At 45.6% G+C, this 26,623-nt stretch overlaps 1 protein-coding gene across 2 annotated transcripts in view; it reads left to right on the forward strand.

Annotated features, from left to right (window-relative positions):
- The first annotated feature begins 252 nt into the window (after nt 1-252).
- agrn (agrin) overlaps nt 253-26,623 on the forward strand; it is a 295,737-nt gene continuing 269,366 nt past the window's right edge. For both annotated transcript variants that reach the window (XM_080733225.1, XM_080733226.1), the window contains exons 1-2: nt 253-1,784; nt 11,768-11,809. In XM_080733225.1, the coding sequence (XP_080589351.1) occupies nt 1,667-1,784; nt 11,768-11,809 (160 nt within the window). In that variant the 5' untranslated portion in view covers nt 253-1,666. The remainder of the gene's footprint in view (nt 1,785-11,767; nt 11,810-26,623) is intronic.

Here is a 26,623-nt window from a genome sequence, read left to right on the forward strand (position 1 = left end):
AAGTGCCACTGTGTTTCGCTGCTCACCCGTAGCCGTTCTGGGTAGACGGTGACTCGAGCCGACAGGTCAAGCGGGACTTGCGCTTCTTGCCCTCCCAACTTTCCCCCCTTCACGCTCCGCGTGCGTCCACCCAAACCCCTCCAACCCCCGTGGCATCCAGGGGCGGTCACTGACCCCTGTTGCGAGAGCGTCCGGGCTAAAGGTTGTTGAACCGCCGGGCGGACGGTCTGACAGGAGGGGGATTGTAAAGAGAAAAAAAATAAAGGACAAGCCCTGTGCCTCGCGCTTCTGGGAAGCATATGGTTTAGTGAGCGGCGGCCAGCTGCTTTCCATCCACCCTGCTAATTACGATAACACGGACACAAGTTGACTCGGTGACGGCGACTGCTTGGCGGCTCGCGAGGGGTTGTGAGCAGCCTGCCCTCGCCGCGGTCGAACATCTCCTCGCCTCGCGATCCAACCTCGTGGACAATTAGCCCCCAGTGGCGACCAGAGCGGATACAAAGAAACGGTTGTTGGTTGTTTTTGTTTTTCTCTGAAGTGTTTTGTCAGACGGATCCCTCAGGCTGATGTACGCCTCGGCACAGACAAACGGGAGCAGCTAAACGAGCCGGCGTCTTCGCGGCAAGCAGCCACGGGACGGAAGGAGAGATGCTTGTCTGTCAGGTCGGAGGGAGCTACTTCTGACACATGCTGTGTGCACCAGAGCCTGACCGGGGGCTTGTGAAGGCTGCTAACTAGGGAAGGATTGGGAGAGGGCTGGCGGAGGGGGCAGAGGGGTGTGTGGCGGTCTAATTACTGACCCGGGTCAACGAGAAGAAAGGAATGGATTCGCGCTGTGGATTTACTGTCGCTCTGCTGCGGAGGTTCACCTGAAGGATTTCTTACGAACGTTCGCAGAAGTGTAGCGTCAGCTCAGGCTGACACGCACAAACACGCGCACGCACGCACACACACACACACACACACACACACACACACACACACACACACACACACACACACACACACACACACACACACACACACACTGTACTTAACACAGATGTACCAAACACAACAGCACATGTTATTAGCACTCACATAAATCTACACCTGTGGTCACGCTGTAAGTATAAACTACTTCATACACAGGCACACCACACACACACACACACACACACACACACACACCCCACACACACCACACACACACACACACACACTGGAAAGGCCATTACTTCTCTTTTTCCCCAGCTAATGCAGTAGCATGGAGGTGGGGCGGACAGGTGGGGGGCTGTAGGAGCCAGCAGCCCCCAGAAGACCCCCGTTCTTCTCCTTGCCCAGATGGATGTTATTATTTGGTACAAAAATGCGTTGCCTGGAAACGGCCGAAAGCTCCTGTGAAAGGAAGTGTGACGGGTCGCACAGCTGGAGCCGCAGCTGAAGCTTGACCCTCTGTGTTTTCCTTTTGTTCGCGCAACTTCTATTTCTCCTACGCGTCGGGTCCCCCGGATCGACCGCCACCATTTTCCCCAACGGGTCCTTGGGCGGCCAGCGCCGCCCTCCGCGGGCCGGCGTCACGGCCGCCTCCTCCTCGTCCTCGGCGCCGGAGTGGCGGGGCTCCCCGGAGTGGAGCGTGAGCGGCTGCCGCTACCCGTCGTCGCCGCCGCAGGAGCGGGACCGCATGTACCAGCACAAGGTGTCCCTGGTGGTCCGGTACTTCATGATCCCATGCAACATCTGCCTCATCCTGCTGGCCACCTCCACGCTGGGCTTCGCCGTGCTCCTCTTCCTCAACAACTGTACGTTGGGCTCAAGCAAGCACACCAACACACATACTCACACACAGACACACACACATGCACGTCAGGGGCGTCAATTGGGTATGGCAGGGGTATGCAGCTGCCATACCCTGGGTCCAGGTGGGAAGATAAAAGTTAGTTCTAAATATGAATCCATGAATGTCTCTGTGTCTATCTGTGCGGGTTATTATGTTGTTAAATTACAGTAAAATAACTACAAATGCAAAATGGTCACTTTAACTATTCTCCACACTTCTCCCCATCTTGACAACATGGTATATTCACAGGTTCCGCAGGTCAGCTGCACAGGTGCAATGCATTATTGTTAATTGTGGCACATTTACTAACATGCCAAGTTTAGCTGCACTTGAACAACCGTTCCAGGCTGCCATATCCAGCCCAAGAAACCGTAGAAACCTGTGTAAAAAACAGCCAAAATTCTGTTTTTTTCAGACATTCGCTGCGAGGCGTTGTGAGCATGTAGATCTGCTATTTCCCCAATATAACCGTGTTATACAAAATGTAATGCCTCTTATCCATGAGGACTCCCTTCTTTACCATACCCTAGCTTTTGCTGAACTGATGCCACTGATGCACGTGCGCTCGCACAACTTCTTTTGCTCACTGTTGCACCGTGCTCTCCTAATGCGTTGAACAAAACACCTTGTCACTTCATACTTGTCAGAATCACATTCAGAATCAATTTTATTGTCACATCACAGGTTTTGCAGGTGTAGGAGAAGTGGCTGAAAATAGTTTTTTTGTGCGAGCTCCCATCATTCGCAGTTTACAGAAAAGAAAGGGGGGGTTGTGCGCGCGTCCATTCTCTCTCTGTGAGAGTGTGAGAGAGAGAGAGAATGGGGTTGACGTTGTGCCACAGAATGCCCGCGGGGACAACCTACGACGGTTCGTGCAACCCCAATGTCCTTGTCGAAATGAGTCCGCTCGCTGGAGCCCTCCCCCCCCTCCCCCTCCCCCCACCCCTCTCCTTCCTCACTTGACCCCCTCGCACCAACCCCTTATCTGCACCACCCGCCGGCCAGGCCCGCACGTGGCTGGTAGTCGAGACATCTCAGCAGCTAAAGTCACCTCCCTCCCTCCCCATCACACTCCGTCCTTCCTTCTCTCCCCTGGCCAGCGGCCACTGGTGGAAAGTAACAAAGTACATTTACTCAAAGTACTGTACTTTGAGGTACTTTTACTTTAACTTCATGAGTATGTCCATTTCTCCACACTGTATCATTTATAGCAGGGGTCTTCAACAGGGGGTCCGAGACCCCAAGGGGGTCCTCATAGTTACTACAGGGGGGGCCGCCAAATCTATGTAATTTAAATTAACTTTAGCCAAACTTTAGCCAAACTTTAGCCAAAAATAGCAGATCGTGAGAGCTTGTAGAGCTGCTATTTTCGGCAAATAGGTTTGGTGTAGAGGTGAAAAAGAGCAGACCAAGTACAGAGTGAAAGGTCAAGTTAACTAAAAACACGAATCCAACATAGACTGATGACAGAGCTGTCAAACAAGTCTTATGGATCTATCTATCGATGAAAATCTGCATCACGCATTTATACAATGTGTAGAGGGGGTCCCTGCTTCATCTCTCTCTCAACTAAGGGGTCCCTGGCCTGAGAACATTGAAGACCCCTGGTATACAATTTATAGGAAAAAAAAACACCTAAATATTGTGCTGTTTACTCCTCGACAGTTATTTGACAGCTTACTATAGTTACTTGCCGATTTAAATGAATACAAAACATACATTAAGCACTTACTGTAAGACCTATGTGTTATTTGAAAGCTTACATCGCATTGTGACACATAGTGACTTTTACAGAGCATTTCCACATTGTGGTATTTGCTACTTTTACTCGAGTAAAAGAAAGTACTCGTTTCACCGCCGCTCCCCTCCTTCATCCATATGGGCCCACTGATGTCCCCCATCCAAAGCCGTGGCATTTACTTTGAACTGTGGGATAAAGTAGCCCGATTAAATGCCTTTTGGAGGAGGGGAAAAGGGCACTCCTGGGTGCGGATATCACTCCCCTGAACCCCCCATCTAACCCCCTCACCAACCCCCCTCCCCCCACCACCCACTCTCAGCAGTTATCGGCCTAAATTGTCTGGGGTAGTGTGGTGGGGGGTGGTGGGGTGCTGCACTGGTCTGCAATCTCTTTCCACCCTTCTCCCTCTCTCTCTCTCTCTCTCTCTCACTCCCTCTCTTTCTCTCTCTGTCTCTCTTGTGGTCACTGTTGACAATTAACGATTTAGGCGTGCAAAACGAGTGACCTTTCGGGAGAAAGGGAACGCGGCCGGCCCGGTGGTGGTGGTGGCGCCGTGCCACTTCACAGCTATTTCCTGGGCGTTCTGTGAGGCTTGTTGTTGTTCTGAGAGCTTGCCTGCGGGAACGAAAAAAAAGAAGGAAAAAAAAAAAAAACCCCTCTCTGTCCTGGCTCTGTCTTAACTCATCTGTCGCTCTTTTTTCCCCTCCTCCTCCTCCTCTTCCTCCCCCTCCCCTCCACAGTGACAGTTTTACCCAGCAGTCCCTTGGATGCTTCAAACTGTCACCACGAGTAGATTGAACCAAACACCTTCTGCATCACATTTAACCCATTTAGGCCATTTTAACTATTGAAAAATAGCAGATATACAACTCACAGGTGCCGCGCTGCGAGCTTGTAGATCTGCTATTTTTGAAAAAATCGTGAAAATCGTGTGCAAATCTTTCAATATGTAATTTTCAAAGCAAACTTTTGTAACTCAAATCTCTGCTTCTTGGGGGGGTCCCTGGAACAACATGTTTTGAGATGGGGTTAAGCGGCCAAATAAATGTAATTTTGGGGGTCCTTGACGTGAAAAAGTTTGAGAACCACTGATTCAGAGGAAGGATTTAGAAGTCGGGTCAAAGATATTCAAAGACATTTTCACGATTTTTCAAAAATAGCAGATCTACAAGCTTGCAGCCGCGCTGTGAGCTTCTGCTGTCTGCTATATAGCTGTCTGCTATTTTTCAATAGTTAAAGCATAAAATAATGGTTAAAGTGGTTAAGATCTAGCGCGACTCAGGCGCGTTCGGGGTATTTGAGGGTTAACACGCAGGTGTTCCACTGTACCTGACACTTGCTTCCCTTTGTTATTGCTGACTTATTCACTGTTTAGCATTAGACAGAACGCACACGCACACACACACGCGCACATACACGCACACACACACACGCACGCACGCACGCACACGCGCGCGCGCACACACATCTGTCACCAGTTATGAGTGTGTGTGTGTGTGAAAGGTGAAATGCGCTCCTAACACTCCCAGGAAACAAAGAATTACTCATGCGAGACTTTTGCAAAACACTTTCCCTTTGGCTGCAGTCGTCGCTCGTGGATTATAGCCTCGCAAACAGAACTGTCACGAGGAGAGTTCTTAAATAAATTGGCTAGGCGGAACCCAGAAACAGCCATTTCCGTGCTGCGAGGCCTGTGACAGTGATGGTTATTTATTTATTTATTTATTTATTTGTGGTATTTATTAAAGCATGATGTTCTTCGGGGGAGGGGAGGTGACGTCTAGCAAGTGTGCCGTCGTTCCTCCCAAGTTATTCAGCATTTTTCTTTCAAATTCTAACTTGTCTGGCTTCTGAAATGATTGACTGTGTAGTATGACAGTGTGTGAGTGTCCCTTGGCAAAAAGAACTGATCTACAAGCTAACAATGCGTCGCTATGAGATGCGTTGTTTGCTTGTAGATCAGTTGTTCTTGGCAAGCGACATCCTCGAGCTCTTTCCCGATTTTCTTTCTCTCTGTCTCTTTCTTTCAGACCGTGGCTGTGATGTTTCTCGAATCAATTAAGTCTGCTTTATTAGATCTTGATTAAAAGGAACGCAAAGAAGCACCTTTTTGCAAACCTCAAACCCCTCTCTCTCTCTCTCTCTCTCTCTCTCTCTCTCTCTGTGTCTTACTCTCTTTGTCTCACCTTCCCTCCGTCCGACTCATCCTGACAGAAGGGGGACTTCATTTGTACCCTCGCCGTGTTGAGGAATCAATTTAATCCAGACAGATTCTATTAGATTTAAATACAAACTCAGTTTAGAACGCAGCCTCAATCTGACGGGGATTGAGTGAGCGAGGGGAGAAGACGGAGAGAGAGAGAGAGAAATGGAAGGAACACTATTTATAGCTGTACTGTAAAATTCAAGGTGATCATTTAATTGAGTGTAACAAGACTAAGAATCCAAAAGTGCAGCTATGCAGGGAGGTTGTATAACAATTATAACATTATTATTAGCCATCAAGTAAGTACTCTTTGAGATACCTGACTTCCGGAGTAATTGGGGCGACGGACAGACCAATGCAGTAAATCTGTGTTGATGTATCCACTTGTAACTCTGAGAGAATGGACCTTTATGGTTCCATTTGTACTCTCTCAAAGTTACAAATGGATTTTTCATGGAACGAACCAACATTGCTATCCTCTAAGCCCTGTAAGGCGCATTTAAGGGTCCGTTTTTAAATCCCTCCGAGTTAAATTGACATGCAGGATTTTGCTGCGTTGGAGGACAGCTGGATGAGGGGTGGGGGAAGGTTGCGTGGAATCTCTGATTAGCAATTTCCATTGTCACAGCGTGGAGAGAAGCATGTCCACACACATATACGCGCACGACCGCACGTATATGCTCGCCAATCCTGTTATAGAAGACAATATATCTCATACATATATACACTCTATATTCTCAGGCAGATGCCTAAATGTCACAGTCAGACATGTATCGACCTATAGAAGATTTGAGTTGAATGATCGCCGTCTTTCTTGTGACGTTCATGCACGAGCGCGTGCGCGCGCGCACACACACACACATACACACAAACATACACTCAGGAACACAGACTTTGCCTGGTGGGGAGAGAGATGGAGCGATATGTTTATGGGAAGACCTTATCTCGTCCTTTGGTTATGGAAATGAGAAGAAATCGTTTTGGTTTATCTGAACGTCTCCGTTCATCATTCTGCGTGGTGGCTCTGTGAAGCACCTGTGTTTGCTTGTGTGCGTGTGTGTGCACACGTGTGTGTGTATGTGTGCGCGTGTGTGTGTGTGTGTGTGTGTGTGTGTGTGTGTGTGTGCACGTGTGTGTGTGTGTGTGTGTGTGTGTGTGTGTTTGTGTGTGTGTGTGCTTGTCTCTCTCTCTCCCCCTCTCTCTGTGTAAATTTACACACTCTAGTGTTGTGCACATGTGAGGGAGTGTTTTGTGTTAATGGCGTACCTACTACGCCTGCCTACATTCCACTTGTGCGCTCTCCCCGGCACTATGCCTTTATTTTTCCTATTTTTCTAAAAATCCTCCCAGATGGAAATCAGTTACTGTCATGACTGACTGGAAAACAGCCTCAGTCGACACTTCATTATTCAACCTCTACACCAGCCTCGCCTCTCAATTCCTCTCTCTCTCTCTCTCTCTCTCTCTGCCTCTCTCTGTCTCTCCTTCTCTCTCCTTCTCTCTCTCTCTCCCTCTCGCGCTGCTCGCTCGCTCGCTCCCGCAAGCCGCCGGTGTTGACAAGTAATTTTAAGTGAGCCTAAATTTAAAACTGGGCTGCGTGACGTGTCGGGATGCCGACGGCTTGTTGTTGTGTTAGGCGACGGAGGCGAGCGGGTGCCGAGAGAGGGTGCGGCTCGGCTTACAGGTATAGCTCGCCTCACGTCGACGATGATGGAGGCCCGGCTTTATAAACAAAACTAAACTAAACCAAACAAGGCGCAAAAGTGTGGCGTTGCGCTTTTACCGTCTTCATTAAGCCTGATTCAAAATAGCCATCTTCGTCCCCTCTCTGTGCTCAGACGGGAGACAACGGTGAGGCGTGTATCTTCTTCTGCATCTAGCATGAGGCAAGAACCAAATTTAAAGTGAACATTTTTAACTAATATCTTTGCTTCTGGGGGTCCCTGGAACAGAATATCTTGAGATGGGGGTCCGTGGCCAAATACATAGCATTTTGGGGGTCCTTGACATGAAAATGTTTGAGAACCGCTGATATAGGCCGATTCTAAAAATGTCTTCTAAATCCTAACAGTTTTCTGAAAAACGTATGTTGCTATATCAGTGGTTCTCAAACTTTGTCATGTCAAGGACCCCCAAAATGATAGCAGGACCCCATCTCAAAATATTTTGTTCCAGGGACCCCCAGAAACAAAGATTTTAGTTATAAATGTTCACTCTGAATTTCGGTCTTGCCTCATGCTAGATGCAGAACAGATACACGCGGAGGGGGTGGGTAGTTACTAGTGGGTGGGGGTGTTTTGCTATGCCGCGAGCGTCGCAGACAGACAGCTCGCCGCGTCTCTGCTTAGTGTCTGCGACCGGAAGAGCGCAGATGGTGTGGAGTTGGAGTTGGGGGTAGGGGGGGAGGATGGGAGGGTACGGGTGGAGGTATGGGGGGGCGACACACGCCAGCCGGGCGCTGCGCTGTGCGCCGAGCCGGTGGCAGCCCGTTCCGCGCCAAAGCATTTCGCTCTGTTAACCTCACGGACAACCTCCCCTCTGTTACCTCTGTTACCCAGCATGCCTCTGTCACACACACACACACACACACACACACACACACACACACACACACACACACACACACACACACACACACACACGCTCTCCTAACCCCATGTACTCCTCCATGTGACATGGATCTGTGGCTGGGCTGGTCAGGTTCGGGTGATCTGAGTTTGTATTGGTGCTCTTTTAACGATATACATCTTGTCATCCCGTGAACGCCAGTTTAACTCGGTGTGAAGATTGACCCCTTAGGTTGACTGCATGGGACTTTACGCTGAAGAATCCTTCTTATTCCAAAGCATGGTCCGACATAATATGTTAGTGTGAGGCTGAGGTTATGCATAGTTTTTGTGAGGTTATGGTTAGGGCTATAGTTACGTTTAGGCATAGTTTTTGTGAGGTTACGGTCAGGGTTAAGGTTGGGTCTAGTCATTGTTTTCTGTGAGGAATAACTCGGTCAGAGCAGGGAGAGATATTACACAACACCAGGGGCGTCACAAGGGGAGGGGGGGGAGTGGGACTGAGGTACTAGGGCCCAAGGTGGAGGGGCCTTAATTATTTTATACTTTAGCTATTGAAAAATAGCAGATATACAAGCTCACGGTGTGAAAAAGTGGTCAAACTTTCGCTTCTAGGGGGTCCCTGGAACAAAATATTTTGAGATGGGGGTCCGTGGCCAAATAAATATAATTTTGGGGGTCCTTCACATGAAAAGGTTTGAGCACCACTGACATAGAAACATATATATATATATATATTTTTAAAACCTTTGAAGGATTTGAAATATTCAAAGACTCAAATTCAAATTTTCACGATTTTTCAAAAACAGCCGAGTGTCGTGCAGCGCGGCGAGCTTGTAGATCTGCTATTTTTCAATAGTTAAAGCACAAAATATTTGTGCGAGGGCCCGCAACTGAATCCTTGTACCCAGGGCCCAGAATTTGGTGCGACACCCCTGCACAACACCTACTGTCTCTGTCTCAATGGAAGACTATGGAAACCACCTCCAACCACTAGTCATATATCGTATTGTGTTGTAACTTTCTCTACCATACAGCTCGGCTGCAACGTTCTATTCATTAAAACACGTCCCAGATTGGACCTCTCCGAATCGTGCATCTCCTCGTGAGCGTCAGTCCAGATTTAATCACTTGACAGGGGAGGTCATGTTTAACAGTCTCCAGGAAACCGACGCCGCTGATGTCATTATCCGCAGGGTGTTAGTGGGAGAGGAACGTCATGTCATCTGATACAATAGGGGGGAAGCGAGTGATGGATTCAGCGTTTAGTTTGAGAGGTGGGGGGGCGGGCACTGAAGGAAAGAATGGTGTAATTATGTAGTCGCGGTTGGGCGGAAACCTCGCACGTCCAAAATTGTTACCTTTCAGGAAAAGGGGAAAGAAATTATCTGTAGTTATGTAGTTAGTCACACGCTCTTGTTAATACTTTTCATTGGTAATACATTTATAAAACCCACATACGCACGTGACTTTCAGTTGAAAAATGTTTCACGAATAGCGATAATTTGTATTATCGCTACTCTTGCACTGCATTCTTGTACAACGAAGTAGATCGTCTCTGTCAAGGGTGGAAACCTAATACATGTGTGTCCATACTGTTAATGTTCAGGATTCAAATAAAGAAACGGGGAAAGTAGCAGATCGACAAGCTCAACGCGTGTTGCTTCACGCAGCGCTTCCAGCTGTTAGATCTGCTACTTTTGATGCGTTTGTGTGACGCTGTGGTGTGATCAAGTAGGACGTTAATTTACGAAAAAAACGAAAAGAAAAAAAGTTAGAAAATGGACATAAGAGGTTTCTGCACGACGACGACAGTATCACCCATTGAACCATACAACTGGTACCTGTCATCACATCTGTGATTTATTTTTTATTTTTTCATATAATAACTGCAAAGCGCTCCCCGCTCCAGTCCCACGTCTCATTTTTCTGTCATGATGTGAGAGAATTCTCTGTGTGGTTTGGGGGAAAAAAGAAATCATAAAAAAAGCACACACAAAAGACAAAACGACAATGTCTGTGCTATCAGTGAAAAGATGTCCCCCGCTGATTAGCTCAGCAGGGCTCCTCCTGGACTCAGACACACCATTAGAGGATGTTTCACACACTCTAGCGCTGGTGGGAAGAAGTACTCAAGTACAAGTAGCAATACCACTATATATATATATATACTCTGCTTCAATTAAAGGAGCTATAGTCAACTTTTTCATTGTAGGGCCGACACTTTGTTTACATCCTAGTCCAGGGGTCTTCAACGTTTTCAGGCCGGGGACCCCCAAACTGATGAGGAGATGGAGCAGGGACCCCCTACCACCTCGTAGGGTGGGGGGGTCGGGGCTACGACATATTTTTTATTTTAAACATGTACAAGTTACAGCGAGCAGGGTGGGCCGTACCACTACCATTTCTAAACATACTACTTTAACTGAGAACCAATGTCAATAATATCAACAATCTGTCAATTGCATAGTAATCATGTATTCAAACTATTCAAAATGGATAGAATCATGATTTATTGTTTAACATAAATGTAAAAAAAAACTAAAAAAAAACATTTTTTGATTTTTTCTTTCTTTTTTTTTGCAATAATTTCGCGGACCCCCTGCAGTACCTCCGCGGACCCCCTAGGGGTCGCGGACCCCCTGTTGAAGACCCCTGTCTTAGTCTATAGACTAGAATGTAAACAAAGTGTCGGTCTGACAATGGCCAAAATGATTAGTTTATCATTATTTTACGCTTTTTGTGGTCATTTTTGAATAGGAACACATATATGAAGCTTATTTTTTTATAAAATATTTTCGAAACATTATTTTTATTTTAGCATCCGTTTTTCAAGAAAAAGTTGACTATAGCTCCTTTAAAGTAAAGGCCTGTATTTGACTTGAGAAAAAGTACAAGAGTATTGGCCATGATCAAAATATGCTTAATGTTCCAAAATGCAGAACGACTTTTTTCAAGTTTCAAGTTTTCAAAATGCCATCTTTTCAGAAATCGCAGATGTAAAGGCTCGCAAGGTGTCGCGATGTGACGCGTTGTGAACTTTGTAGATCGGCTATTTTGAATAGCTTATGTATCAAGTAGGGCTTAAATGGTCTAAAATCAGCAAAATAACTTTCAAATAATTGCAGCGGATTAAAAAGTACAATATTTGCCTCTGAGATGTAGTGGAGTATAGGTTTAAAGTATATAAAACAATAGGAATACTCAAAATTGTAAGTAAGCGCAGTACTGGGGTAAATATACTTGATTACTTTCCGCCACCGCACAAGAGCACGATGTCTATTTCTTTCCTCTCTTTCTTGTAGCAACTCAATTATTTGGCCGTCACCCCATGGGACGTCCGTGATTCTACCCCCCCACCCCCCACCCCCTCCCTCCACCACCACCACCAAAACTAAAAAGCCATTTCTCTCTGTTTTTATCTCTTCCAGACAAGCCTCCTCACGTCTTCACGCCGGCCCAGCCTGCAGATGGTGAGTCCTCAGTGAATCTCTTCATGACCGCCAAGTGTTTTTTTTTTTTTGTGGGGGGAAGAACGTCTGCAAATAATGACCTCGGGGGCCCCCCGGAGCGGCTGCCTTTGAAGTGGGCAGCCGGGGCTGTGCTCTGGGGGCCGTGACGTGGCCTGCCCCCGGTGCTGCTGCTGCCTCCTTTCACTGTTCTGGATACCAGATGGGTTTCCCTGCCCGTGGCCCGCGGACCCACTGGTGGGCTGTGAAGGATTTTGCAAGTGGACCACAATTTTAATGATAATTAATGTATAACGCCGTTGTCGGGTGAAAACCTTTATGTCCAAAACCGTTCGTTTTGCATTTTTCATTTAAAAAATGATTTAAACTAGTGAAAACAGACGATCTACAAGCACACAGCCCCTCGCACCGCAAGGCGATGTGTGCTTGTAGATCGGCTGTTTTCACTACTTTTGTGCGACGGCCTTGTACGATGAAGCAGGGCTTTACTTTGCAAAACAACATACAAATTTGAAACTTGGAGATACAAGGTTTCCACCCGACAACGACAATATATATTTTGAATTAGTTTTCATTGTGATACCGATAAATAGAAGTATACCAGGTTAGTTGATCCAAGCCGACACTCAATCAATAGATTGATCATTCAAATGAACATGCTCTGAAAGATGCATGCGGCCCCACCCATCTGGCCACTTAACACGGCAGCTGAATTGGTGGAAGTGGTCAGATAGTGGTCAGATATGGGTGGGCTCACTGGGCCACAAATGCTTTCGAGAGTGGTCCCTGATGAAGAAGAGGTTGGGAACTGCTGCTGTATGCACTTCCAACGTGGCGGGTGCACGGACAGGTTTTGCGTCTTGTCTTCTGATACGTGTTTCACGCCGCACTGGGCCGCTCTTCTATATTATCAGCATTAGTGTTATTCAGATTTTTAAGAACAGTATTACATAAACGGGTGGGGCATGCATTCCCAACTCGCATCAGGTTGTAGAGGGGGAAACTTTGAGGGCCAAGGACAGACCCCTGGGGGACACCAGTCAATTAAGTAGGGGGTTTAAGTGGTTAATTCCATCAGATGAGGCATTGATGTAAAGGATTGCAGCTGGCAGCTCTCAGATGGCTGCTACAGAGAGCTGAGCTTGTCCCTGTGTGTGTGTGTGTATGTGTGCGTGCGTGCGTGCGTGCGTGCGTGTGTGTGCGTGTGCGCGCCTCTGCATGGTCCGTTGATATCCAACCACCATCGATCTTTCCCAGGTCCTGACTTGCCCCATTGTTGACTGTCTGTAAGATTATTCTGCATCTGGGGCATGTCACAACAAACCCTCATCTCTGTGTGTCAACAATTACTGCAGCAGCACAGAGAATCATGGCCCTCTGCTCTCCAAGGCCTGCTTTATGTTATATCTTGTGGTCTGTGAGTTCTCCACAGTGTGAGTAGTAGCAGTCACGGTCTGGGCAAAACGTCACACGGATTCATAGTTACTGCAGTCGAAGCGTGGCTCAAAGAACGAGAGAGGATCTGATCACCAAAGCAAAGAAGTTGCCCGGCTCTTCTGTAATTGGCTTTGCTCTGTTGTTGTAGCCAATAGGGCCAACGCAATCTGTCCACTCTGTGTACTGTAGTTACAAAATCTTGGAATCTTGGTAAAAGTACAAAAGTATATTTGCTTGTTGATCAGCTATTTCCCGAATAGTAGACATATAAAATAGGAGTAGAATTTTGAAGTGTTAGAAAATGTAAACACTCAAGTAAAGTAAATTACTAGTTACTTTCCACCACTGGTCTCAGACCAACATCAGTCTGATGTACTTTTTCAGTTTTTTTAAGCGGAGTGTTGTTTCCAGTCTGTGCTCATTGAGGCCAGCAAGGCGAGGTGAGGTGAGGCTGGGCACCCCTGTCAGACCAGGCTGACGGGTAGAGGCGTGTCAGAACTCGGGTAATTTGTTTCTCTATCCTTTGGTTAGAAAAAAAGAAAAAGCTACAACGAAAAAGCTCTGCCACCCACTGAACTCCTCGTCCTCCGCGGGTGAGATGCTTGCGTAAGCTTCTGCTGAGTCTACAAACAGTTGGCAAGGAAAAACAACAAGGGTACGGAGTGCAGTCGCTCATTTGGAGCTACTGTGTACTCAGGAAGGGCAACGAACTCTGGCTTGATAAACTTAAAATCCCCTCCCAATCAGTACATAGACTCACTGTAAGCACTTATTATTTACATGTTTTGATCCTAGATCTGGGGTCTCAACAGTGGGTCTGGGACCCTTAGGGGGTCCTCAGAGTTACTACAGGGGGTCCTCCAAATCTTCCAATCCTTTTTATATTAACAACTTGAACCCTAGTGTCCATATTCTGAGAACTGTATCCAATAGCCAAATAGGTTTAGTGTAGAGGGGAAAAAGAGCAGACTAAGTTCAGAGTAAAAGGTCAAATGTATTAGGTAATGACGGCTCAAGTGGTTAAATATCTGAAAACACAAATTGACATGAATCCAAAATACACTGATGATCATGCTGTCAAACGATGAAACTATATGGATCTATGAAAAGGTTGTGGGGGTCCCTGCTTCATCTCTCTCTCAACTAAGGGGTCCTTGGCCTGAAAACGTTGAAGACCCCTGTCCTAGATACTGAACTTCTACCCCCTACAAATATATTGTACTTTTTTTACTCTACTGAATATTTTGAAAACTTGATTTTGAAATATCTTCAAGAATGTGTGTATGATAACTTTGGCACTTTAAGAATATTCTGATGCCAATACTTTTGTGATTTTCAGCTTTTTTATTTACTTGTAACAACTACATTGTGATATTTATTTCTTCCACCACTGCCCCCAACAAACACAAAATAAAAAGCAGGCAGGATAATGAGATACTGTTCTGTTGGGTGATGGATGCTGACGCCTCATCTGTTATAAGACCCTAATCCTGGAGCGGGGTGCGTTTACAGCCTACCTTTGATAATCTTGATGTGAGACATTTTCAGCCGGCAACCCCTCCAAAAGATGAGGTTGATATGTAAGCCTCTGTTTTGTGAAATCTATGATGTGAAAAGATTTAATTAAGATAGGACGACTAGTCATAATTAATTCTGCCTCTCTCAGAGTCTTGCTGTAGTCTCGAGAACAAGGCTCCCGCAGAATAAATTACAGGCGCCATTTCCCCCCCAGTGGAAGTGAGAGGACATGGTTTGGGGCAGAGGGCTAGTTTAGCTGAGAGCTGACAGAAGGGGAACGTTTTCGCCGCTTTCGATTGACAGGGACGTTCGCCGAGGATGTCGGTGAGTCCGCAAGCACCCTCCAAACAGCAATGCCACCACCTCTCTGTCCCCGCCCAGAGTCCTAGATCAAATCGCCCCTCAATTCAGATGTTTATTTTGTCTTCCGATGCTGGGTATCGTTCCCATGGGGCCGTGGTGGAATAACTAGATGTTTTACTTCAGTATAAGTAGCAATACCACCATGTCAAAATACCTGTTAGTAAAGTAAGTAGTAAAGTAAAAGGTCTGTATTCAGAAATGTACTTGAGTGAAAGTACTAGTGTTGTATTGGCATCAAAATGTATTTACAGTACCAAAATATATATCCTCAATAGTTGTCGATAAAATTGTTATATTAAAATTGTTTTTTTGTATTAATAATCTAACTCTGCAAAGTTTTAGATTATCATATATTATATATAAATATAACTAAAGCGGTGAGATAATTGTAGTGAACTAAAAAGTACAATATTTATCTATGAGATGTAGTGGAGTAGGAGTATAACATGATCTATCTATATAAAAAATAAAATACAAAAATTAAAATTGTACTCAAGTACAGTACATAACAACAGTAACTAGTAAGACGCCTCAGGGCGACAAGCGACCTCGGCCATGTCTTGGCCGTCTGGCCAGTGATGTATATCGGACCAGTTCTCCATATATGGATATGAATTCCTGTTAGATATGGGCTTAATATTGATGACATCATGGATCTCCATATATGGGGCATAGAGTGGTTCCCATGACATCACATGACATGACAATATTCAATCCCTATTATGTCCATACATGGAGATCCCTGTCTGAACAAGCCACATCACCTGTTTATGCCCATATATGGATAATATCCCTGCTCTGAGTATCTGACATCACTGTGATGTCACAGTGATGTGTCAAGAGGAACCACAGTGTCAGGTGTTACACGTATACATACGAACAAGCTGTGCCGGTTCTAACAGTAAATTGCGAGACCTACGGTCGCAATTACATTTTGTTACTTTCCCCCACTGTTGTGGAGGCACCGTTGTGGTGTAACAGATGCAGTGTGATGGCCATGGTGCGTGAGAAGACGCCTGTGTTGGTGGGAGGCAGGCAAACTATGTGCAACCACAGCAGCATCCCCGGCGGTGTTTCCTCTCACTCTGAGCTGCCAGCCTGTCTCAGATCATGTCACGACAAACCTTCAGTCGCCAGAGGTTATATAGAGCAATGGAAACGTTTGTCTGATATATAATACATCGCCGGAAACGTATTCGCCTGCTCCCCGCGGCCACCTCATCAACCGCTCATGAATGATTGACACGTTTGACACAGAAGTGTCGAGTGCTGAGCTCATGTGTGGCCCTTCACTCGCATCCACAGTGTCTGCACAGAGTAGTATTAGAGCTACAATCTTGATATTGTACTAATGACTAAAGCATTAATTTAATCAATCTGTATTGTAGAGTAATGGTAGGCATAATAGCACATCTGCAGTGGTTGGAGGTGGTCTCCTTACTCTTCCATTGAGAGAAATGTTGACCCTGATAGGACACCGTCTGGTCCACAATCCTCAAGTTATTTGAAGCAGACGCAGCACATCGTGGCATTATCTCCCTCCATCGGGAGAGGGAACTCAACTGTCATAGAACTCACAAACTTTAACGGCCTCTGTAATAATGTTTCTTTGACATTCACTTAGCAGGCCGGTCTAAACTGTTTGTACACACACCGTTTTATTTGGGCAAGGATGCTGACGGCTGAATGCTAGAAGCGACTGTACATTAATCAAACGTTGTTTGGCGACTCCTGTTTTCCAAAAGTCCAATACTCTACTTTACTGTAGAGTATTGTGCTATAATCCCTCCAAGCTGCAAACTGTGCCTTGTGCGTTGGCTATGGCCAAAACACATAACAACTGTCTTATTATCAGGAGAAGACAGGCAGTAATGAGTGCGTCCTGAGCTGAGTGACTGCCACTTTGAGCCTTCAAAGAGTGCGCCTAATTAAAGGCTGCTTTGTGACTTTGTCACTTCTTTTTCTTTATTTAATTTTTTTGCTCTGGTGATTAGAGGACGGTGGTTGGGCGGGGATCCGTCAGCTAATTGTGGGTGGTGCATGCCGTAAATATCATCTAAAGCCTTTTTGCAAGTGTTTGCGGTGGAACGTGCGTTCGCGACGTCGCCCCGAGGTTCTCTCATCCTGCTCGGCGATTACAAATCACTCTCCTGCTCCCATGAAAAGTAACTCTCCCATATGAACTCATCAACGCTGGTTCAGGAGACAGCTTGGCTGTTTAAAAATGCAGATTTCTCGCCTGTGATTTCCAGTAATTAAGAATCTGGTAGCAGAGCGTCCTTGGCGCCGAGGACAAGTTCAGTGAAACAAGAGCCCCCCCACCGATGCTCTTTGGAACAGATTTGACTAATGGCAGTGCTATATTAGCCCCTTGGCGCCCACAGCATCTTATAAACAGACCACTCCCTCCCTCCCTCCCCTCCACCTCGCTGCTGTCATACATCTCCGAGACAGGGGCGCGCTGTCGTATTTGGGCCATCTCTAATTGTCCCACTAATCTGCCCGGCGCTAAATGACCCGGAGAAACTCTGTCCCCTTGGGCAGGCTTAGCCCGCTGATTGGAGACTGGAGACTTTTATGTTTTGCTTGGCACATAAAAAAAAAAAAGAAACACACGCACGCACACACACACACACAGGCTGCTGATGGAAAGCCTACAGAACTATTGAAAATGTAATTAAGGTCCTGCAGCAGCTTTTAAACGGTTGACTAGTGCAGAAACAAACTGCGCCCTTCAGACAGCCAAAACTTCCATACATTGGAAATGAGCGCTTCGATCGATAAGCGCGGCGCTCTCTCTCTCTCTCTTTCGGAGACGGGGAAACTTCAGAGGGAAGACGAAAATGAGCTGCCTCGCCGACTTGCCTACCATTTCTCATTTTCCCCCGGGAGAGCCTCTGTGTGCGCGTCAGGCTCTGTGTGTGCCGACGTTTGTTTGGAAAACAGGCCAATGGAGACCTCTCGTCTCCCCTTCTCTCTCTTTAGAATCATTTGTCAGAGCAATTTCATCTGTCGTTGCTTGTCCAATCACGCTCAATTACTGAAGCAGACCACGGCGGCCAATTCACACGGACACACACTGACTCTTCCACACAATCACTTTGATCATAAAGCCATCTAACTTAATAAAAAAAAAAGTGAAGCAAAGAATCATTTCACAAACAGCTTTCGCAAACAAGTGGGCCTATGGGGCGAGTGATTGAGCAATTATCGGGAACAGATTCAGCGAGCCCCCGGTGGGACTTTCTGTTCCCGGCGTCGACCGGCTAGCTGAGACCATTAGAAGTATTCTTTACTACTATGTATCTCTCTCTCTCTCACGCTGTCTTCCCTCTCTCACGCTCTCTCTCTCTCTCTCTCCCCCTTTCTCTCTTACATTCACCATACTTCAGAACTGGTAGGAGTCCATCCCTGCCTGTCTGGCAGCATAAAACGCACCACAACACTTTCAAACGCCACCTCACCGCGCTCCCACTGATAAATATTCATGATAACAGCCTGAAAACCAGCTGTTTCTCTCCAATTAAAACTCCTTAGATAGGCTGTTTTGCCAATAAGTTTTTGCCTTTTGTTTTGGGGAAATTAACGACCCAGTAAAAACATGTGAAAACAAACGTTAAATAAATAAAAGGTATGCTCAAAAATACAGAGAGTCTGCAGGCTAACCATCCATTTCAGTAGCATTAATCTGTTTCCCTAAAACGATATTCTTTATTTTTTACGCGCGGTGAACTTGTAACTTATTTATGATGAAAGAAATAGGGATGCTGGGATTCAGGGATGAAGTTCCTGCTCACCACCATGGATACTGGAGTTCAAATCCTCCATGGTGTTGGTCTGCAGCTTTGCCTGCCACTCTATTAGACTGACTGTAGTCCCAGGTGTCCAGAACAGTGGTTCTCAACCTTTTTAGGCCGCGACCCCCAAAATAATCATATTTGAACTGGGGACCCTCCACCCTGACAAACACTAAGAGTTGAGGCATTACATTTTGTATTTCACTGTTCTATTGTGAAAATTGCAGATGCGAGGCGTTGTTAGCATGTAGATCTACTATTTCCACAATTTCTGCCTCTAATATTTGACAATTTGGCCAATGTTTAATTTTAACATTTTAGCGATATTAAAAAGTCCATAAATCGTCACTTTAGAAACGTGCAGATACCCTCTATACACTTTATGTTGGTTTGTTTACTGTTGAGTGAGAAAACACATTAAGCTAATCATCTGGGGACTCAAACCCTCAAAATAATTTGGGGACCCGACCCACAGGTTGAGAACCACTGGTCTAGAAGGTGCCGTACCCGTTACCTGTTCTGGTTCATTTGACCATAGCTTCATTTGATTGGCTCGGCAGCAGATTTGAACAGGAAACACACATAAAGGTGACATTTTGTGTTTCCTGTTAAACTCTGCAGCCGAGTAAATCAAGTGAAGCTATCAGGAAACGGGCATGGCACCTCCTGGAGACCCGGGGCCACAGTTATGCACAGAGCCTAACACCATTGGCCATGTTCGAGGATCGACGCGAGAAACAGGAAACCCTTCAAATCACAGAACTCAATACAGCACCAATTAATAGTAATACTGCTGGAGCGTGTCTCGTTTCGTACGCCTGTCATTTTTAATGGCACATAGCTGATTATTTATAAGCAATAATTTGCTGGTGTTCACGCCCCACTGATGAAATAACACCTTGACAGCAGGAACTCAAGGCTGGAAAGTTTGTAGCCTCAACTGAGTTTTCTCGCCTCATTAGATGCACAAAAAAAACTCCCAGACCCAAACTTTGTGCTAGCGTCGCTGTTTTCTTTTACCCTTCACGGCGATGGAGCGAGGAAGAGGAGACGCGATTAAAAAACGCATCAGCGCATCAGTCTCCGGAATGGAAGGGATGGAGTGACATGAGGTGGGTGTTGTTACTAAGTTTCTCCTATAAGAGGCCCTTAACCATTTAAGCTCTATATTGTTCGTCATATCAAGTAGCGATAATAGCCGATCTACAAACTCACAACGCGTCGCATGGCAACATTGTCAGCTTCTATACCGGCTGCTAGTTTAGAAGATTTTGAATTTCTTGTGAAAATTTGTATCCCGCCTATTGAGGGTATGCGTGTGACATCATCATCACCCGGAAGTTATGCAGGAACGCCTACTGAGTGGCAAAAAAATACTTTCTGGTCTTGACAGCCCATACATCCAAACAGAAAAGTCCTATCTGATTGCATTAAACAACGTTAAACTCACTTTGCCACTCACTTTGCCACTCGATTTGCCATTCACTTTATGCATGCGCATACCCTCTATTCTGTATTCGGCTTTGCTGTTTTTTCCTCTGGTTTTCAGCGGTCTGTAACTCTCTTGGGAGTGTACAAATGGAACCAGATGTGCCCATTATAAGGGTCCATTTGGTTCCATTAAACTAACACCAGTGTAGAATGGGGGTCCCAGAGATGAAAAAGGTTGAAAGGGGTTAATGCTCTGCTCGGCCAATCCGGGAACAGCTCAAGAGTCCCGCACATGTTCATCTCCCTGTCACATGCATTAGAGTCAATTAGCATGTGTGAGTGGACTAACGTTGTTGTAAATGAGCTCTTATAATGCTATGTCCTTTGCGTGCCAACAGCCACGGCTACGCTGCGGTTGCGGCTGGAAAAGGCCGTCGTCATTCGTTTCTCTCTCATTAACGCGCCATCAAGTAATTTAAAAAACGAGAGCGACTGACTGCGCTCACTGTTCTGCTTGAAGCCCCGTGATGATGGGCAGGCGCTAATTTAATTGTCGGGTCGTAATGCCGAGAAAACTAGCGGCATTTAGAAATATATAACCGGCGCAGCAGCCGCCGCCGCCGTGGTCGTTAATGAAGGGGAAAAGCGAGCGAAACGTGTCTGAGAAACAATATGGTGTTGTGATAGGCTATCCTTCTCCTAGTGAGTCACAGTCTAACAGTCTAACAGCCTACACAGTCAACGCTGTTCCTGTAGACAGGAATGGGATTTAATGAAGCTATGAGTGATGCAGCGTGTGCCTCGTGCCTTGTGTGCGTGTGTGTCTGCGTGTGTGTTTGTGTTTCGCTGTTTCACATACTGTGGCAGAGGTTGCTATGGGAAGCTGTCTGTCTTCTCGCTGTTGCTGTTTCTCTCTCTATCATTCTGTCTCTCTCTATCTCCGTGTATCAATTCAAAGGGGCTGTATAGGCTTGAGAAAACATGAGTTCACATTGCCAAAGCGAAAGTGGAGCAAAACATTCAAAGCTAAATAATTAAAATGGAATAAAGAAATGATGTACTGTAAACAGAGCTGTGTGCAGCTTAGGAAAAGCTAGCTTGGGATATGCTTTTGAAATAAATGGCAGCAATATTTCAATGTGTTGCATTCACTTGGTGTATTAAACCTTTGGGACAAATTGCATGAACATTTTCAAATGTATTTAAAATTGTGGTAAAGTAGTAGCAGTTTTTTAAAGCTGCAGTTTGTAGGGTATAGTAGTTAGTTATATGTACTGTACCAAGATCACTCTGTGCAGGAATACACATGATTAATAGTATCTCTCAGTGTATAGGTCTGTCTCTTTTGCTGTCTGTGTATCTCTCTCTGTTTCCGTGTCTCTTTTGCCGTATGTTTCTCTGTCTCTCCTGTGTGTCTCTCTCTGTCTGTCTTTCTGTCTCTCTTTGTATGTCTGTTGTATTTCTCTCAATGTGTGTCTCCTTGAACGTTTCACCCCTTTGGTCTTACCACAGTCAGCCACCAACACTGTTTACAGATTGCAGTAGAACCAAGTTAGCCTCACGCACGCACGCACGCACGCACACACGCACGCACGCACGCACGCACACACGCACGCACACACACACACACACACTGCAAGCCCCATCTGATTATTATCAGTGAGTATAGGCATCCGTGTTTGTGCGCACGTGGCTTCAGATAATGGGAGAGGAGAGGAGAGGAATGAAATGGAGTGGTGGAGAGAACAGGAGAAGAAAAGAAAAGAAACAGCAGAGGGATTAGAGCGGAGGGATGGAGAGCAGAGACATCATGTCCGTATGGATGATGTGGAAAACTATCCACCCAAACCTGCTGTAATCCCCCAAAACACAGCCTGACCCTGACACACACACGCGCGCGTATAATACCTGCGAGGACATTCGGAAAGCAAAAACAGACAGAAAAGACGCCCGCACAAGTAACCTACTGTACAGCAGAGTGTGAGGAACAGACATGGTGAGGAGGACTACAGTATCTCCCTGGTCCTCACCAGAGAAATGGTTGCTTCGTGGCAAGGCCGGATCTACAATATGGGCACTTTGGGCACATGCCCAGGGGCCCTTGGCACAAGAGGGCCCTCAAAAAAAAAAAAAAAAAAAATGCCAAGAGAAAGAAAGAAAACCCCCAGCCATTTAGTTGTTATCTAATCCAAATGAAATGAATTAAATTATGCCCCCAAGACCCCCGATTTGGTGGTCACAAATGGTATTTTGTAATTTTTGGGGGGAAGGATATGTCTTGTTTTGACCATAGTACTATAATAGTACATTGTTATTTATGTCGATTGTCAGTGGCCACACTGCCACTGTTTCTTACCTCAGGCTGTTATTGTCTTAAGTGTGTTCACTGGCTACTGATATCGTTAAGTTACTTTTTAAAATATTGAAAGCGGTTAGTCTGGTGCCCTTTAGCGCATACGCAGAGGGGGGCCCTTGGAGCTTCAGTGCCCAGGGGCCCTCAGAGGTGGTAATCCTGGCCTGCTTCGTGGTTAAAAGAGATCTCTGCGAATTAGGCTTACAATTGGGAAACGTATTCAGGTTGGGTATAGGATTATAAATAGTGCAGGAGTTGGAGTTTAGTGCATTTTTTTGCACCAAAACTAGTAGACCTGCAAGTTACTTTTGAAAATGTAAAAACGGCATTCATAAACTTGCCGTCCTCAAACGTTGATGTCCTTACTAGTATAGGCTAGTAATACTATCTTGTGTGAGTGTCAGTGGTGGAAAAAAGTACTCACATATTTTACTTAGTAAAAGTATCAATATCAAAACTAAAAGTACAAAATGTAAATCTACAAGCACACAACTAATCGCATCACGACACGTTGTGAACTTGTGGGTTGGCTATTTTCAAATAGACAAAGGTATAAAATAGGCCTAAAGTGGTGTTTTATAGGCTATTATAATTTATTTCTGCAAAGTAACTAGTAACTAAATTTTTCAAATAAATGTAGTCTAGTAAAAGTACAATATTTGGATCCGAGATGTAGTGGAGTAGAAGAACTGTAAAAGTACTGAAAACTGGAAATACTCAAGTACACCACATGTGTGTTTGTTTGTGTTTGTGTTTGTGTTTGTGTAGGAGTGTCCTCATTCTCCACGTCGTAGTGTTGTATGTACAGTACAGTGTGTGTGTGTGTGTGTGTGTGTGTGTGTGTGTGTGTGTGTGTGTGTGTGTGTGTGTGTGTGTGTGTGTGTGTGTGTGTGTGTGTGTGTGTGTGTGTGTGTGTGTGTGTGTGTGTGTGTGTGTACAGTGTGTCAGGTGTCCAGGTTCCTCTGCAGCATACAGTACAGTAGTCACAGTGTTCCTGTAAGGACCAGCAGCTCATGAATAATTCTGGACTCATTAGGAGAGCTTCTTCCTGCCATGGAAACTGGAAGCCTCATCCCTGACAAGAACACACTCACCCCCACACGCATGTGTGTGTGTGTGTGTACACAGTGTATCGTCATTTTTAAGTTTTTTCGTAAAGTAAAGCCCTGCTTCATACAAGGCTGTCGCACAAAGCTATAGTGAAAATAGCAGTGCGAGGCGTTGTGTGCTTGTAGATCGGCTATTTTCACTATTTTAAATAATTTCTAGAGTGATAAATGCAAAACAAACGTTTTTTGACGTACGAGATTTCCACCCGACAACGACGATATATATATATTATATATATATATATATATATATACACACACATATACACACACACTGTATATAGTTAATCGATCAAATCCATCAAATTTGTTATCGCAATGAATTGCCTGATTTCCCATAGCTAACCGTCATAGGGGTGATGGGACAAATAATCAATATTGCGATAATCGCCGTACTTCCTCTCGCGACATATTATCCATACACCAGCGCCAAATATTGATATTTCGTTTACAACATCCACACACCCGCGCGCGCACACACACACACACACACACACACACACACACACACACACACACACACACACACACACACACACACACACACACACACACACACACACACACACACACATTATATGTTGTTGCCATTAGTTTAACTGCTATACTTGACAATCTCTCACAGCCATAATTGGTGTGTGTGTGCGTGTGTGTGTGTGTGTGTGTGTGTGTCCTGAATGTGTGCGCATGCCTTGCATTCACGTGCTCTGCTTGCTCTGCTGGACACAATTACCACACACAGCCTCTCAGCCGACCACCATGTCACTGACACCATTAACGTCCCACTGGGCCTTGTCAACACATTCAGACGCAGGCACGCACGCTCACACACACACACACACACACACACACACACACACACACACACACACACACACGCACACGCACAATCCACAGCACACACAGGGACAGCTGTCAAGAGATACAGCCACTGACACGCGGAGACTCGCACCAAGTTACAGTTACACAGACATGCTCACATGGAGGGGAGATTTGATCAAGTCATTGTCTGTGGTCCGTGTAAAGCAGTGTGTGTGCCTGTCTCTGTTCCGCTGACACTAGCCCGGAACGCATGGCACGCTGATTACAACAGAACAGCCCCACTGAGCTGTAATGAGCTTTAGAACGGCAAAGAACCAGAGAGAGAGAGAGAGAGCCAGCGAGGGAGAGAGAGAGAGAGAGAGAGAGAAGAGAAGTGAAGTGAAGTGAAAACTGTGAGAAAGGCAGTGGTGGAAAAAGTACTTGTATTAAGTAAAAGTATCAATACTGGAATATATAAATACTCTGTTACAGGAATGGAAGTCCAGAATTCAAAATTTACTTGAGTAAAAGTACAAAAGCATTGGCATCAAAATGTACTTAATTCTTTTGGAAAATAGCCGATCTACTGGTTGTAAGCTTGTAGATCGGCTATTTTCAAATAGCCTATGGAAAAAAATAGGGCTAATATTATAATGTATATCTGCAAAGTAACTAGTAACTTAAGTTTTCAAATAAACGTTATGGAGTAAAAGTACAATATTTGGATCGGAGATGAAGTGGAGTAGAAGTAAAGGTTTTGGAAATTGGAATTACTCAAGTAAAATACAAATACTTCAAATTTGTACTTAATAAGTACAGTACTTAAGTAAATCTGCTTAGTTACTTTACACCACTGGAGAAAAGAAGCAGCGGAGACGGAGAGAAAGAACCCAAATAAGCCCAGCAAAGACAAAAATAGAGAGAGAAGCAGAGAGAGAGAGAGAGAGAGAGAGAAGCAGAGAGAGGGAGAAGTCTTTACATGAAAATCAAGAGCTTTATTCAGCCATAATAGAAGGAGCGAGGGAGGCAGAGGTTTATTTGTGCCTGCAGGTGGGTTGGTTTGTGTATCAGTTGTGTTATTGTTTTGTGCCAGGTTCCTATCTCTTCTCAGCATTCCTCCGCTGTGCCCCCCAACCACCACCACCACCACCTCCCACCTTCCACCTTCTACCTTCTGCCTTTTTTGTTTCCCCCATAACGATGCACCTTGAAGCGTTGCCGCGAAAGACAACGTATCGAGGCTGTTTAGCATGCCGGGGAGCCCCTCAACGCCTAGCGCACCACACCATTTGCATAATGAGAGCGAGGGGAAGAGAGAGAAAGGGAGGAAAAAAGGCGTGTTGAGGCATGTTTGTAGGGGTTTGAACAGTTGCTCCGGTTTTACTGTGGTTTGTTTTGGTGAAGAACAGACAGCCCCGGCGGGGGTGTGGTGGGAGGGCGGGATACAATGGTTGCAGGTGGAAGCGGTACTATACGCTCGATTTTTGTGTTTGTACTCGTAGTAATGTTTTTTTTTTTTTATGTTCAGCGCTTTCAACCTGGCATCTCGGTTTGGGGCATCGTATTACTTGTGCCAGCAGAGCGCGCAAGTATTACGTTCAGTGCTGACAGTACAAAGACAGGGCCTTTAGCCAATGAGGGAGCAGCGTTCTTGGTGACGTCACCACCAACAAGTGCGACATGATATATATAACATACATACAGACAGCACCGAACAGCACCGAAAGTAGTACTTGTGCGCTCTGCTGGCGCACAGGTAGGCCATATACTGTATGGCCACAAGTGCACAAGGCGCAAGTTGACACTTCGACAGAGTGCAATCTACAGTAGTTGGTGAAATGTTTCAGATAATATATCAAAATGTACAGATTTCTTTTTTTCTATTTTCAAAGATTGGAAGGTTTTCCAGAAACACCACATGTGAGCATGTATGACTGTAAGATTGTAGGACTCAACCGGTTAACTATACTCTTTGACGCTTAACCTCTTAATACACTAACGTCCCAAA

Source organism: Nannobrachium achirus, assembly GCF_963921795.1.
Source record: "Nannobrachium achirus genome assembly, chromosome: 9".
Lineage (NCBI taxonomy): Eukaryota > Metazoa > Chordata > Actinopteri > Myctophiformes > Myctophidae > Nannobrachium > Nannobrachium achirus.